At 37.2% G+C, this 16,707-nt stretch overlaps 2 protein-coding genes and 1 long non-coding RNA gene across 6 annotated transcripts; 1 reads left to right on the forward strand and 2 right to left on the reverse strand.

Annotated features, from left to right (window-relative positions):
* Positions 1–4: 4 nt before the first annotated feature.
* LOC100648149 (dnaJ homolog subfamily B member 6) lies at positions 5–15,186 on the forward strand. Of its 4 annotated transcripts, XM_048413509.1 has the most exons (9): positions 5–194; positions 9,365–9,473; positions 9,920–10,029; positions 10,867–10,977; positions 11,811–11,987; positions 12,208–12,261; positions 12,343–12,469; positions 12,671–12,760; positions 13,445–15,186. In XM_048413509.1, the coding sequence occupies exons 2-9, from the start codon at positions 9,409–9,411 to the stop codon at positions 13,611–13,613; spliced, it is 903 nt and encodes a 300-aa protein (XP_048269466.1). In that variant the 5' UTR covers positions 5–194; positions 9,365–9,408; the 3' UTR covers positions 13,614–15,186. The 4 variants fall into 4 exon arrangements, with proteins under 4 accessions (XP_048269466.1, XP_048269464.1, XP_048269467.1 ...); XM_048413507.1 differs by having other exon boundaries at positions 12,208–12,469; XM_048413508.1 differs by lacking the exon at positions 5–194 and adding an exon at positions 6,625–6,850 and having other exon boundaries at positions 12,208–12,469.
* On the reverse strand, positions 11,749–12,243 carry LOC125386589. The gene is made up of 2 exons (XR_007226909.1): positions 12,102–12,243; positions 11,749–12,025 (listed from the first exon to the last, which is right to left on the reverse strand). It is a non-coding gene; the product is annotated as an uncharacterized LOC125386589 (long non-coding RNA).
* LOC100648263 (acyl-CoA-binding protein) lies at positions 14,833–16,600 on the reverse strand. Its single transcript, XM_012317651.3, has 4 exons — positions 16,448–16,600; positions 16,246–16,355; positions 15,943–16,057; positions 14,833–15,573 (listed from the first exon to the last, which is right to left on the reverse strand). Exons 2-4 carry the CDS (start codon positions 16,258–16,260, stop codon positions 15,434–15,436), a joined length of 270 nt encoding a protein of 89 aa, XP_012173041.1. The 5' UTR covers positions 16,261–16,355; positions 16,448–16,600; the 3' UTR covers positions 14,833–15,433.
* Between the last annotated feature and the right edge of the window lie 107 nt (positions 16,601–16,707).

The following is a 16,707-nucleotide window of genomic DNA, read 5'->3' on the forward strand; positions in this document are numbered from 1 at the left end:
GGCCATATTGGATATCGACCTTTGTTTGCGCCAACTTCAGACGATAGTTGCATTTCTCTACTTTTTCGTGAGATTGTCGCTTCACGTCCACTGTGTGTCTCGTTCTCGATCGAAACGAAAACAATTACTCGTTTTCTCGCGGAAAATTCATTGTCGAGTGTGAACAGCGAAGAAAAAGCAGGAGCCACGTTTCGGTAAGTTATTCGATCTCGTGTATTTTCTCGAAATAATTCGACCGTTTATCACCTCGAAAACTACGTCGTCGAGGGCAGCCGTTTCAACGTCGTGGAACAGGTTTCGTTCAAAAATTTCCAGAATAACACGTTGCAACGTATTAATTCGTACGTGATATTTGGTGATTTTATAATTTTGCAATTCATACGTCTTTTAGGCGCTGTGACAACGCATTTGTAGATACTATGAGCAATAATTGTATCGTAAACGTTTGCACAGCTATTACAGTCCTAGACGAAAAAGACTACTCGTGTCATTTAACGTCGATAATGCCCGTATCGTGGTTTAGTGTTACTAGATAAAAGATAAGCGAGCGACGGTCTGAATCATTGTCACAAAAAATATTATTTGCGTGGAAATTTTGTGGAAACGTGTGTCGCGTCTACATGAAAACATCTAGTTGCATCCCTAGCAACCACCATAACGAGTCTTTCCCCATTTTCCACCCTTCCGAGAGAATTTGCGCTGCAATAAAAAGCTGGTTTTAGATGCCAATGTTGCATTTTTCGAATTACGCTCACGTTAGCTTCCTGGATTTATGCTGTATCAGTGAAACTATAGCACCTTGGCCGATTGATCTGGTTCCCACGGTATTGCGCGAATTGTTATTTATCATTTATAACACGTGTTTATGAAAATTATTCATGCCATTTTTTCAATCCATGCGGTATTGTTAAAGTTAATGGGATAATTTAAGGTATGGTGATTCTATAGGTTCTAATGTATCTAATTAATACACTCAGTTAGAATATCTATATATACATCCAAATCTTAAACCTAATTTTAACTGTATTACAGTTTGAAAGTATTTGAATACTCATAGATATCTTTTATGAATATATGCATGTTATATGAAACATTAAAAAATTTTATTAGCACTGTAATGAAATACAAATATTATGATTACATTGGTAAAATCTGAAACAAACTGGAAAATATATATCAAAATTGCAAAATATTAAGTACGAATATATAATTTTCACAAATCATAAAAGTATTTAAACAGCCAATTATTTGTTATATTGATAAGCAATATTCAATAGAGTTATATTTAACATTTATTATATATTTAAGATGGCTACGAATACTGTATACTAATTTTGTATTAAATGTGTATGTGTGATAAACATCTTGTTTCTATAGTTTCTAGTAGTTTCAATATATATTTCCAGATTGGTTTAAAATTTATCTAATAGTCATGTCTAGTTATGATGAAATTTGTAACTGTTTTATGTAATATATACGATATGGACATAAAAGATTTCTATGGTAATTGTTGAAATATTTTCATGAGTCATTGTATAGTAATATAATAATAAATACTATAATACATTTACATTTAAAAAAAAGAAGCTAAACAATTTTTAAATCAAATACAGTAGTAGTTCTATTTATACTGAGATCTTATATCCTAATAGGTTTCAGTAATGTAAGAAAAATGATAACAGCTCAGCAATAATTTTAAAAGCTACTTTCGAATGCATGTTCTATTATTATACAGTTCTTCAAAGTATCTTATATTGCATTAAGGTATTTTGATTATTATATTTGTATGCATGTAAACATGAAGTTGTATTTGTCATGTTATTTTAAGCACAGGACAGACACCTCAGTTTCTATATTATGCCTTTCTGTATTCTACAACATCATGCATTCTGTTCTCTTACTTCTGTATTCTAATATTGTTGTGTATTTATATTGTACAATTTACCACAAATTACATCTACACAAAAGTCGATGAAGACACCTTATTATTATTGACCGCAGGATGCAACAAGTGATTTACGATTAGTTTGCAATCATTAGAATTTTTTATGAAGTTAGGTTATTTTTTATCTTTTTTCTTCTTCTTAATACATTCATCCTTATACAATAAAGAACTTCTAGTCATATTGAAACAAAAACACAAAAGATATTTCAGAGTCAAGAAGGCACACGCTATCAGATTTTCACTTTCGAATCTCTCTGTCTGTATGTCCAATCTTCTTCAACAATATAAAGTGTCACTTAGAAAGGCAACTGGCTTAATTATCTGTATGTATCTGCATACATCTGAAAGCAGTGTTTCAATAATTAATCGCAACTGCCACTATCAATGGGGACGACGATTTCGCAACGACCAATAGCGTTTCCTTATAAACACAACTGTATTTTCCACTCTCCCAAACAGTACACTTAACCGCTTCTGCATTAAGTTTGACTCTGTTGAAGAAGGAAAAGGAGAACAAAGCCTACCATCCTCTTTCAATCTCTGTATGGAACGATTACATCACATCATTAATTACTAAGAAGGTCCTTATTGGCGAAGAACGTAATTGAAATGCGATAAAAGATATTAAAGGTGCGCGGATCCATAGAGATATACGCAACTAAAATTAAACAGCGCTCTCTGAGGTTGTCCTAGACCCTTCTATTGGCACTTAACCGACATTTTCTAACAGCGACCTAGCGCAACACGTGTTGCGTATGCATTGTCTTCCCAAAAGCAGACACCAAGCTAGAAGAGGAAGGCTCGACTGATCCTTCGAATAAGGAGGAACGAAATGGCACATTTAATGGACCCGATTACGTAATATCGCGCAACTGTGTGCACCACTATCGTAGCTGCCAGTAATGTCTCAGTATATTTATATAGTATCTGAAGATAAATCGATGAATTAGAAATAGCCGGTGCATGGTACACTCGTCCGAATGTAAAGTATCAATTGGTAAGGGATCAAGAAGAAATGGGATTTCTCTTACTGAATTTCTTTTTTAAACGCCAGGTGACGCACACTGATTATTTTGAAATGTACATAGTAGATGAGAAAGTAGATTGAAATAAGCGTGATACATTGTTAGCAAACGTTTCAGTCACACGGAGGCTGCGGAATTGTTTGCTCGACGCCACGGGAGACAAAGGAAACGGCCGGAATGGTATTTTAAACGGACAAGGATGGTCGAGATCGTCCTTCTGCCGGTAACCAACACAGGCAACAGCCTCTCAAGATCCTTTTTCCTCGATACGTCGCTCACACTGCCCGAATATGTAAAACTGACGTCACACCTTCTCGGGAGAGCGCAAAAGGACACTCACCATCTCTCTCCCTCTTTCCTACGTCTTCGTTGTTTTCCATAAAAATCGTAGAGCGAGATCGTCTCCTCATCCCCCAATTGATTTTTTAATCTCTCAACTGATATCGTCTAGTTATAGATGAGATTAAATGTCCATGATAATTTCAATTAACATAATTTCATTTTACTCAATTCAACGTGTGTGTTCTGTACTTTAAATGCTGGAAGGTATCAATGACATCGAGGAAGATATAGAATAATAATTTGAAATTAAATACTCTTAAATATTCAACTTTAATCTAATCTAAATTGGCCATCTACTATATATTATCAATAGCAATACCAAATATTTTATTTATATCGATTATACATTCAGATTATATTTCATTTGACACCTCGTGGAGATTATCGATTCCAGAGATCAAATTTACGTCGCTCTTTCCATTTGATCGCTTAGTTATGCTCTTCTATGACTAATTTGCCGAGTAAATCTATTCCTACCCACATCGCGCTACATTTTTCTTGGAAATGCTTGCGATTACGAGGAACTTTTATTCATGTAAAATTCCACAATTTTTGTTAAATGAGTCTTCATGAGAGGTGATAGAAGAGGAGTATTCTGCAGTGACCTTGAACTTCTGTAGCTATCTATAACTTCTAATTTCCACCGATAAAAAAATAAATTGTCGGCTGCCTAAGGATAGTTTTCACTCATAAAATCTACCACGTCATTCTTCAAATATCTATTTGGTATTCTCGACGATGAATTTCTATCTTTTTAATTGGTGATTGATGGAGGACGGTTTTTATGCGTTTGTGTATCTGCTTTTTTTTCTAAGAAATCTGTCATTTTAAAGAAACATGTCATTTAAACCCTGACGAGACTTTGTAAAACGAGGAGCAGTCTAGCAAACGGAAGTGTCACGCTGACGATACGTGTGCACTCGCGCATAATTGCCACGCGCGTTTTCTGCGGGGGCACGTTTTCAGGCAAATATTGCGCGTCAATCAGTGCTTCACGATCGATAATTTTTCCTGTACCGAACCGGAAATATAAAGCGTCACATTAACAAAAAACTTCCTTCCTATTAATCGTATTTTACATGTTGAACTCTGGTCTTCCTCTTATATTGTTTACTAATCTGAAATTTTCAAGGTATATCACAGATGAAGAAGAGATATTAAATTAAGAATTCTAAATTCGTAAAACTCATTGTATCTTCCTGAATAGCTAAATATGACAAAGGTCGAACAGTATGATGTAAAAGAGGATAATACAAGCGCAGAAGATGTAAATACTCCGTACGTGAAAGTTTGAAGAAGGTGTGAAAAATGGTATCTGAAACGAGAGAGTGATTTACAACCAGCATTAGAGCAACGAAACCGCCTTGTAGCTGATCTTTCCATTCTTGGAGTAGTGCCCGGATCATTTCTCGACTACGACGATTATGTTTGGACGAATGTCAAGACCAAAACTGGTACGTGGCGTTTATTAATGATCAACGGATGCCTAGGCATTTCATTTCTTCATAGTAAACCGATTACTAACTGCAACAACTCGATTGAGTATCTTCCAGATTGCACGAAGAAATTAATTACAAGAAGAAAATCATTCAAGAGAATTATCCAAATTTCGACGGTACCATCTTCCAATTGTCAAGAAGAATTTAAAGCAGATGAATCAGCTAGATATACTTCAGAATAGTTTTTAGTTAAACTTAAGCTTCATTTTGGAAGAATATTGTCTAGGGGCTGTACAGTTCTCGGAACAAGATTTTCCAATGCGGCCGTCGATTGATAAGGCCGACAGCGTTCCCGGCCGCGTTACGAACACAATAGGCATCCGAAACATTCGGAATTGCATGTTACGTAAGGCGATCGAGTCCAGTTCTCGAGGCGCCGGTGAATTTTAAATATCGAAGACCCGTTTCCAGCCGCGTTCCTCACGCCGCTAAATCGCCAGCTCCTTTTGGCTGATCTACTTTTCCAATTACACGACCACGCTACATGGTACTTCGACGTAGACGATCGATGAAACTGGAAAATTCCATCAACGGCATTGTTTTTCTCGGAAGAAGCCACTGACCCGATATTCTTGCCTCGCATGAAGAATTTTTTCTGTGATTATAGAGTGCGAAGAGACTTGAGAAACTCTTCGAAATGTTGAAGAAGTCAACTACTTTGATTTTTTACAATTAATGGAGATTGGAAGGCGTGTTGGAAAAATATCAAGCAAACCGGATTAAGATTTCAGATTATTAATGGCTTAATGGCTTGGATAGAGAATGGAATTATCATGTAAGGACAACGTATGAAGTGGAAGGGTGTTCTTCTCGCGGTAAGCTATTGGAACGACGCCCACGACGACCCACGTTGCGATGACTGTTCGCGTGGTTTTACCTGCGACGCTGGTTTTGCGTGTAGGCAGGCCAAAATCACTACCGAAACTGGTGTGAGTCATGGATTTCGCGATCCTCCCGTGATCACTGCAGATTTATTATAAGCTACAGGATGCTTCCTAATTCGTGGACTGGCAAGACTCTCTTCTCACCCACTGCGTTCGCCAATATTAATAATCGAAGCCGATGATTTCCTCGCATCCACGAAATTTGTATATTTCTCGAGCGTAAACGTTTCGACGATATTTGTCTAATTTTTATATAGAACGTCGAAGATTTACGAGGATGAAAAGATAGGAAACAACCTGTATAGCATTGCCTCGGACTAACGTCCTCGACCTGATCGCGGAGGTGGCGTCGACGATCGCGTATGGACATGAAACGCGGTCCACCTGGCGCGCAGAGAGAATTCCTGCTCACCTACTAACACACTCCAACGATTTCACACGAGAACTCCAGCTAGAACCACCAGCCACAATCAGGAATCGATTAGAATCGAGAATCTCGAACATAGCACATTGATTCAGAAAAACTAGTTTCTGAAGTCATACACCTTTAACGAACAGTTTCTCTTGCGTAGTTCTTTAAACCGATCATTTAGAAACGTAAGATGGTCCGCTTCCAAACTTGGTCCTCCCAGAAATCCGTTTGCAAAATGACACAATTTCACTCGAGGATCTCTATATATCATTTTTTGGATGTTGAGATCAATGGATTGTTTTGGTGTACGTGATTCAATGTATTCTATAGCCCTGTTGGTTGATCAAAGTAATGGAACGAGCAGAATGCAAGCAGGCTGCTTTTTCTTGCCCACCAGGTGGAGGGAGGGACGTAGAAGAGCCGTGAAGTGGGATAACGTAATGACCTCCACCTCCGTGTTTCCAACTATTTTCGATACACGTCTCGGCTAACTTTAGCGTTTTCGTTAGTCCAGTCTTTGACTTTGAGCCCTCAGTTTTCCACCGGGCACTCTCTCACGCGCTCCATTCTTACTTCCTGTGTGAACTCTTGTGTACCAATTTAATCACTTCCGCTATTGTCACCGCAGCTCTATTTAAAATTCAAAGTCGATCGCTATCGAGGATGATCGGTCCACGTGAAACGAGTCTCAGTATGGTTCAGTAGTGATGAAAGATGTGCGACGCGAAGGAAGAAGCATGTGTGTAAGTTGAAGTTTTGAGCTGATGCAGACTTACGCTTGTACGAGTTCATTTTTTAAACCTAACGATCATCCTTTTAAGATAAGAGAGAGACACGTAACTAACTGGGTGGATAGGCGAATTTTGTTTTCCATGACGCAAAAGGAGCCATTTATATAAGGCTGGCCGACTATTTCGAAGATGGCACGCAAAATTAACTTGGTGGAATATATTCGCGCGTTCACTGGAATACTACATAGTACGTGGGAACTATTTTAGAAGTCCGCCGCGTATTTTTTGCCGGCGCTCAGCCTGTCGCCATTCAATGATGTGCATTCCAACGATTCTTGGACCGATCTCGATTTTACCTCGCTGTAGAATTTCGTCGACTTTCTATTTTTCCTCTTTGCTTCGATCCTTGGGAAATTGACGAGCCACGAGATGAAATAGAACATCAAAGAAATAGTCGAGTCCCCTGTTGCCCCTGTTGGAGATCCGTCACTTTCGCCGGCTTTTAATCAGACCAGGAATTAACTCGAGCGCTCTTTTCACTGTACAAAGCACGTCGTGTTGATTGAACGCTTTTGAGACGCCTTCATGGGCAACAGGTGGTCGGAAGTTCCTTTCAAGAGAGTACCACTGGAAATCACTTCCAACGTCAAATCCACGAGGACCGTTTCTGCAACTAATCTGCCAATTTTAATTCAGTTATCATCTAATAGATAACAGCTGCTTCATGACGCTTTTCAGACAATCCGCACACCATCCCTCGTTGCCTGATCTCAATAAACCTAAGGGCCCACCATAAAACGTAAACGCTTTGAAGTTAATTTTTTTAACACAATCCCCTTAACTTGCAGGGATCTCTAATCCTGTAAAGGTTCTGTTTTATGAATGGTCCTTGGAACAGTATGGTCCTTAGATTTATCGTGTGCTCCTACAAATTACGGAGAAAGTAGATAGTAACCTAATGGCAAAAGCGAGGTTTTTCTCAGAACAATGTCATCCACAAGCCACGTTAGAAGGCTTCCTCCACCTATTCTCATTCATTAACGTGGGTTATAACCAATGGACATCGCGGATCGTTACCCTCACTTTCCTAACGAAAAGTGTGAGCAATCCGCTTTCTTCGTATCTAATACCCACCCACACTGAGCTTTCCTCCGTAATGGCATGAGAGCGGACAAGCAGTAAACAGTTAAATCTCAGCTAGACAACCATCAAATTACATTCGCCAACACGAAAAGAGTCTCAGGCCGTACTCATTCGTAGTTTAACAATCGACGTACGCACAATTGTATCAAATATTAAAGTGTGCGTAGTTGTTGGAAATATATATATTATAATCTGTTAAAATCAGCGTTATACTCCCTCAATTACTTCTATTATCCTAGCAGAAATAGGGGATCGACCTATTCAAGTCGTAAAGGGAATTTGCGACTCCCGTTGACGCGCTTCTTCGAGATCGCGTCTCCCCGCGACTGGTCGAAACAATATTTCATTCAATTTGTTAACATCATAGAAAACTATCCTAAATGTGGAAGTATATAGGTCTTCTTTCTTCGAGAAAATTCATACCGAGAGATCTAAAAATAATGGCCAGATTATCGTAATCTTTGGAAAGTTTAGAAACCTCTGTCGTACGTTATACTATCAAGCTTTCTTTCCTATGTGATTTCTGTCTTTTCTAAAGATACCCCTTTCGTTCAAAGCAACTAACTGTTGGAACGAAAGCTGTATCTTTCCCTTCTGATTCGTTCGTGTCTCGTTACATGGTTGCCAATTGGTCGGCTAATTACTATGTAGCGGCACTCAACAGCAAACTTTCCAACGGTTTCTGTCCCATGGCTCGCTACACAAAGATCCTATCCTTCGAACAAGGCGATTGCTAGATGTCAATACATTCTTACCAGATATTTTCAGGTAGCCTAAGGACCCGCCATTACAAATCTTAGGATTTATATAGCTAAAGTCCTCCAAAGAGACAAATAGTCTGTCTTAAAAGTCCCTATACGTACCATCTACTACGGGAAGATACAGGAAATCTGCTTTCCTCAGGTAAAGCAATTTTCTCTCAAGGGTGGTTAGCATCCTTTTACAACCACCAACTCAAAATTTAGCCAATTAACAGCGACGTCCATTTCCCTCACTATCCGAACCAAGGCTTTCCTCAACGAATCCGATGATTTCGTAGCCTTAGACTCGCCCAATCATAGTTTTCCTGAGCAGCAGCATCGTGACGGAAAGTCTGTCGTGAGACGCTTGTCCGAATTGATCGTTGGTAGTTGGTCGTAATAACGGATCCGAGTTTCTCGACATCTCAGGTAATCATCATCCGACTTGAATCACACAGCGAAACGTATCGCGCCGAGTTCGAACTGGTAACCGTGAACCGATAATAGTAATCGCGCGTTCTATGCATAAGTGTATACCAATATAGGCTAATAATTATTTATTGTTAAACATATTCGAGTGATTCTTCTGCACCTATCACGCTCATCACCTCAACTATAACCGTTTCTCTGCATTTCTCGACAGGTGGTTGCCTAAGTCCTAACACCCAAGTGCGAACACTGTGAACGATGGTTGACTACTACAAGGTACTAGAAGTGCAACGAACCGCCACGAGCGGGGACATCAAAAAGGCGTAAGTAATGGCTCAGTAAGAGCAGAGCAGCCCGTTATCAACGGAGAAGAATGTACAAGAATACTCGAATGTTTAACTTGCATTTAATATTCTAAGATTGGATTAGTATTAAAACAAAATTATGAAGAAAAATCCAAGTTCAACGAGGATATGTGTTATATATATATATATATATATATATATATATGTATGTTCAAATGAATTAGCTTATCATAAATAAGTGTGATTACTTGTTTGTCATTGGTGCTATTTTATTAGACGAATGGTAAATGCGATAGGTGGGGAAAGACTGAATGAATGGCTTTTTATTTCAACTCCGTTGAGGCAGCTGGCTCTGATCCAAAAGTCGATCAGCATTCTCGGTTAGAGGGAGTCAAGAGACTTCTTAAGTTCTACTATAAAGAAGCATCGCTGGTCGGTTGATTAAACAAAGCATTGCCTTACAGATATAGAAAATTGGCATTGAGATGGCATCCAGACAAAAACCCTGAAAACCTGGAAGAAGCGAACAAGAGATTCAAAGAAATATCCGAGGCGTACGAAGTCTTAATTGACGGTAAGTTTCAACCGTTTCTCGTCGTCCTATTGTCGACTGCGAAGCGGACCTTATTATTGAAATTACCCTTTTCCGAAGAATCGATCGTCTTCAACCTGAAGATTTTTCTAAATCGTTTTATCTAAATGATAATAGTCCTAATTATGACTCTGTCTCTCTACGGCTTCGATTAATCGACGCTAGAGCTAGCTTTAGTAACGAAAACAGAGCGTCGCGATGCCAACGGGAGACGAACGACGGCAGCTCCTGCTTGTCAGCAAAGCCGAATTTCGCATGAGCCATCTCTTTCGAGCGGTCTCCAAGTAGTACAACTTATTCTGGGAGCCAGCAGTTCAATCTAGAACGAATCGATTCTCCCTTATGAATGACTGTTTCATAACCAGCACTTGATACTAGCAAAGAGGAGGAGGAGCTGCGAGAATTAATCGTTATCCAACAATAATATTAGAACTTAATCAATTGGACAAATGATATTCTGACAGTAATTTATTCTAGAATATTGCATGAGAAATAGGGTTGCGAATGAGTACTCGCAGTTCCGAAACTCTGATTCTTGAGTTTATTTGCAAGTTCCATCTCGTTTTTATGTTTTTAAGTTTGAAGTTTAACTTTTTGTTAATTTTCTACTGTATTTAGTAAAAAGAACGATCAAAACGTTGCGTTGTTGAAACTCGAGAATCGAGTCAGGCTTGAACAGAGAGCAACTCTTTAGCCGAAGCATCGCTGCGACAACTGACAGACCCTGTCATGTCGACATACGTGGGAGGAAGTAAAAGAGAAATTCAATCAGAAATGTTTGTTTCCGGTCAATCTCTCGTGACCGTGCTCGATGTCCAGATGCGAAGAGACGAACCTACGACCAACGATTGTATCAGAAGGCATCCTCGAGGCCCGGCCGTGGATTCACCTACCGGAGTTTCTTTGACTCTCCTTTCCAGCGATATTTCGGTACCACTTAAGAGAAAAAAGACTTTGAGAGTGGCCAAACATTTTCATTCGTTTTCTTTCAGTTTTATTTTATTTTATTTTTATTGTTTATTTTGAATTTGATTTTGTCTTTTTTTCTCTTTCACTTTTTTTTTATATTTTTTTAACGGAACATAGACGAAGAATAGAAATATTATTTAAGGCATAGCAAATGTTTTACTGACGAAAAATTCAGCATATGTCAGGTACCCTAATCCCTCATTCGCCTTAAAAGAGTCATTCCTTACTCGAACTCGTAGGACTCAGGAATCTCTAATAGGTTTTCCTGACCAGTTTCTCTACGAGTCCTTGTGGAAAACTCGAAAGATACTTTTTTCTCTTTGTATGAGTCGCCGTAAACGCAGATAATATTGCCTGTAATCTTACCGCATTTCTAACAATTTTGCCATTGCTCGACTGATTGAAAACACAAGAACGATCAAGTTGCTACCAATAATTTCCTCCTATGAAAGGCAGATCTTCGAAGAACTAAGTCGTTCCATCGTATTTATACTAAGAAACAGTCTTTAATATTGGAATTATTTGATCTCTTAAAGTTTTCACAAATTCTTCGAAGGCTGTCTACGTTCATTTCATTCATCCACGATTCACAAGATCGTTTCCTCTTTAATGATTTTGCTCTTGCGGTGGACGACCTCAGATTGATATTACAAATCATTCAGCGTATTCTACTAACCTGATAAGCCTTGCAGTACTTGCTTCTTGGAATTTGGAGCAAATAAAACCAAGCAATCTGCCTTCAACTTTTATTTTACAATTAGTAATAATCGCTTATTGTTTTATATGCTTTTCAGAAAAGAAAAGAAGGGTCTACGATCAATATGGAAAGGAAGGACTTCAAATGCCCGGTGGTAAGAGGCGACACAAGGACGACTTTGACCCACACTTCACTGGTACCTTCATGTTTAGAGACCCTGAGGAAGTATTTAAAGAATTCTTTGGTGGTACTTCTTTCGAGGATCTGTTCTCAGGTAAGTAAACCCATCCTGCTAGTCTGTGATCGGTGAATCTGTGTAGTATCAACTACATGTACCCTGAGATACATAGAATGAAATATTTGAGCACGCAAATAAGTATGTATTTACCTTATCCACTGAATGATAAAAACGTGTTCAAGTAATTAACCGAATAATAGATGTTTAAATAGTAGTAAGAACCATGTGATTAACTGGTGTTTTAATTGTCCCAAAGACCTTACTGAAGTCGGTGTACGCCTCGGACCAAACAGGCATAGTCATCCAAGCGGTAACAGCATTAGCACGTCATTCTTTGGCCCGTTAGGAGTTTCTCACTTTGGTTTCTCACCATTCAACAACTTGTTTGAAGGTTCGTCAGGAAACTTCACCTCGTTCAATGCGTTTACGACTTTTGGTGGAACCAGCGGTGGAGGTGCTGTGAAACGAACAAGTACTTCAACTCGATTTATCAACGGCAAAAAGATCACCACCAAAAAGTAAGAACAATAATACGTCGTACAAAAGAGTTCTTCAAAGAATTTATCATAGATATTAAATCGTATGTAGGTGATCTCATAAGACAAGATTAGAGACGTCACTTATATTTGTAAAACAACCTGAGATCTATGATAGAATTTTGGTATATTACCTGAAAGATGTGCAGAAACGATAACGATTTTTATCTGTGATTGTTACAGGGTTTTCGAAAATGGAAAGGAAACAGTAATGTCGTACGAGAATGATGTGCTAAAGTCGAAGACGGTGAACGGCGTGCCACAATCAATAACGTAGAGTTAAATCAGTTCTCTATCAAGAACGTTCGCTCGATATCCGCTCGGCAATTGAGAAATTCCTGTCCTCGTGTCACGTTTGCGAGTAATATTTCTGCGCTCTACCGAGATGTTGTGTTCCTGCTACCTATCTACCTGATATGAATATAAAAAAATGAAAGAAAAGAGAGCACCGCGGCTAATTTAACAATTAAAAATATTCTTGTGTCTTATTTAGATCGTCTCTTCATCAATTTACTTCTTCGTTTTATTGTTGAAATATTCTGTTAGAAAATATTGTTTAAATGTAGTAGTGCCGCTGGTCGATGTACTTCTCCACACATTGTACAACAAGAGAACGATAAAATACATACATACATATATATATATATATATATATATATATATATATATATATATATATATATATATATATATATGTCTATATATATATATATATATATATTCGTTCTATTTATCACTTTAAAGAAAGAAAGAGAGCAGTGAGATTTTGAGAAACAGCGATTACTCGACAAAATTCGATGACAGTGATTGGATCTCTAAGCTCGAGCGATCGAGCCCGTTTAAAACAAAGAAAGCAGGAAAACTTGCTTAATTTGAAAAAACTAACACTTAAACAAAACACAGCCGCGACAAATGCTATTTGAGCTTTTGTTTCTGTTACCTTCTCTGTTTTACCAGGTTTGACGAGTCATCGACTAGTCGCCAGCTGACCGACAGTGCCAGCGATATCTCGATGGCTGGCCAGAACTCGAGAACAGTCCATGGTGACCATCAGAAGGCTAGCAGAATAAAGACGCACCATCATCCACTTCTCACTAAGAAGCACGATAAGAGTAAGAGAAAATAGAGGCAACACTTTTGCAGCCTTCTCTCATTCGTTTTTTTGTCCGTATCTTTTTCATTTTAGTCTCTTCGTTTTATTCTTTTTTTTCGAATTAAACGCATACATACATAAACATACATTATATACGTACGTACGTGTATCATTTACGGAACTGATGTTGTAAATTATATCATTTCTCGCAACGTCGCTTTTGCTATTGTCTAAATAATCGGGATTAAAAAAATAAAGAAAAACTTCGTGAATTAGCATTGACTGATCACAAATGTTCGATTTGATCAATAAATAAAAAAAAAAAAAAATTCGCTGCAAAATTCATTGTAAGATTTTGCATCGAAAGTGGCATGTTTAATTGATTCTCGTTCGCTGTTGAGAGAGAGAGAGAGAGAGAGAGAGAGAGAGTGAGAGTGAGAGAGAAAGTGAGAGAAAAAAGAAGAAGACCCTTCTTTCTGCAAAGGAACAGAGGGATGTTGTTACTACAGAACATTCTGTTGCGTTTTATAGACAGCGCGTCGTTTCCGTTTAAAGTCTGGCGTGTTATGTTTAATACGGTAAGTTCCGCTTATCCTAGATTCCTTAGACAATTAATTTACTATGTTGTAAGTTATATAATTGCTAGATTTTTATTTGTAAGTAAGCTGCGCGAATTTCGAGCGTGCATTCACACAGAAACTTCGACTGAGTTTAATCGAACTTAAATTGTTAAAACATACACGTACACACGAGGCTGAATTTCATTAGGCGTATATTCGTTTAGGACATCACGATGGACTTGCAGCCGTAGCAATTGTTCTTAAAGGATAAAATTGTATTACGAGAAATTTTGCTATAATGGATCTTTTCCTTCGTTTGTTTTTTACTCGTGATGAAACATTCATGATGAAAGAAATGTGTTCCTTTTTTTTTCTTTGTAATCGATCCGTGAGAAAAGAATTGAAACATATACAGGGCTAAGCTTTTCTGTTACGGAAATATTTTTTCACAAGCAATTTATGTGTCGTAATTCTATTTGTTTATGTTAGTTAATTTCATGCGTATGTATATATAATAAGGAAAAAAATGTTAAAACTTAACGTGGAGAAGAAAAAAAATAGATCATTAATGTATGGTAGTATATTTCATTACTCTCTATCGATATCCAACACTATGTCTCGTCTCTGATGTTCTCTCTTTTTGTTTGTAACAACACTTATCTCAAGGTGGGATACTAGTATAAAACGTCAAATTATAACAAAGTATTTACCACTTTATTTTGATCTTCTTTTCTCAGCTTTACTGATATTTATAATATTCATATTGTGAGACTCATTTATAAATCGATATTTATACAAAGAAGATAGGCGAGAAATGTAAAAGTTATCCAAAACGAAGGGAGGATTACTTCTTTTTTTATATTTTCACCGTTATACGCTTCGATGTGGTATTAAAACTCGTGTATATGTATTCGAAAGATAAATATGTTAACAGTTGCATGTCGGTGAGTGAATATAGTACATGTATTGACTCTTCGCAAGTCAACAGCATCGACGTTGTAAATAGCTAATCAGTGATAGCAAAATAAATTCAGCTACCACAAGAATATTGATTCATCAATTCGATATATCAATTCCTTTTAGGTAACATGATTTTTTACAACAATTCTTGTCCATACCCAGCATGGACAATTGAATTGTTTCCTCAAATATTAAAAAGATTAGTTCAAAATGTATTCTAACATTTTTGCAACTACCTTGATATCAAAGACAATCAATACATTGCACATTTATAAGTATATAAAAAAGACAAAATTTGGTAAAAATGCTTAAATAAATGTTCAGTATTATAAATTACTTCTTCCCAATAATGGATATCAGTTCTTCCACTTTCTGAATGTATTGTTCTTTCGCAGCATCTTGACTCATGCCCTTCCTTTTGTCCCAAGCATCCCACTTGGCTTTGCCTCTAAAATCTAGCATGCCTGGCCTGGCTAGAGAAATTAAAATCTTCCTTGAAAAGAATAGTATTATCGATGTAACAGAATTCTCATTAAAATTCTACAAGTTTGAAATCACCTAAAAACATCTCATCACTTATTCAGCTTTTGAATTTGGTTTCTGTAGGTCTATTAACATTCGCTGTGCAATTGAAATTGCAAACTAAGAAGACCACAGAACAAAAGTGTAGTTACATAATTTTAGTATTACAATAAATATCTACTTTAACTTGTTGCATGCTTGTAATCATATTATAATTTTGGAGATCTATTCAAGATCCTTTCTAATATACAAACAGATCCAAAAATTTTCAGCCAAAGTATATTAAGTAATACTAAATGATCACAAGTTGTTTTACATACTGGTGTTGCAATCTCCCACAGTGGCTTGTTTGTAAAGTGAGTATAGTTCAAGCAGGTCAGCATCTGAAGCTGGAGCTCGCAATTCCTTCACCTCCTCAGCAGCCTTGTTAAATCTCTGGCAAAAAATATACAAGAATAAAAGAATAATTTTCACTTCTGTTTTTAATGAAATTGTGGAAAAATTCAAAGTATGTACAAGAATTCAAGCAACCAGTAAGCAATTATGACAAAAAATTGTCTAATTACAATATTTTATGTTATTTATGTTATTACGCTAACGTAATTAAATATAAAATTAATTACCTCATCGAGAGACATTGTGCTTTAATGACAAAAATGTCAAGACAAGATTTGAAACTTTAAGAATTTTACTGTCGTACTGTACCACTGTTTCGGATCTATAGAATGTTGGCCTGGAAATACAATCGATTAACATTCTCCCACTCCTGTACTTACTACGTATGATACGATCACGACAACCAATAAACTTTCATGTCATCAAGACCTTGATTAATAAATAATTATACCATCGTATGTTAAAATGGTATTAGCAAAATTTTTATTCAATTTAACTTTAGGTTCCTGTGTAATATGTATATTTTTATTCTACGTCCGTGGCAAGCACATTATAGTGTTCTGATATGATTAATGGCAGTTGATGACGTCACATTGCGGGAAGAATAGCGATACTAATAAGAATGCAAAGGAAATTAAGGACGATATTAAGAATAATTATTAAAAACCTTCATTCAAATAGTAATCGAA

The sequence above is a fragment of the Bombus terrestris genome, chromosome 16, assembly GCF_910591885.1.
Source record: "Bombus terrestris chromosome 16, iyBomTerr1.2, whole genome shotgun sequence".
Lineage (NCBI taxonomy): Eukaryota > Metazoa > Arthropoda > Insecta > Hymenoptera > Apidae > Bombus > Bombus terrestris.

Bases quoted from the DNA above. Each gene is read 5' to 3' on its own strand.
- LOC100648263 (XM_012317651.3), bottom strand. The intron at 15,574-15,942 runs GTATGTAAAACA...TAATTTCTCTAG, and splicing joins TGTGGGAGATTGCAACACCA to CCAGGCCAGGCATGCTAGAT.
- LOC100648149 (XM_048413507.1), top strand. From the start codon at position 9,409: ATGGTTGACTACTACAAGGTACTAGAAGTGCAACGAACCGCCACGAGC. The intron at 11,988-12,207 runs GTAAGTAAACCC...ATTGTCCCAAAG, and splicing joins TTTCGAGGATCTGTTCTCAG to ACCTTACTGAAGTCGGTGTA. The intron at 12,761-13,444 runs GTAGAGTTAAAT...CTGTTTTACCAG, and splicing joins GGCGTGCCACAATCAATAAC to GTTTGACGAGTCATCGACTA.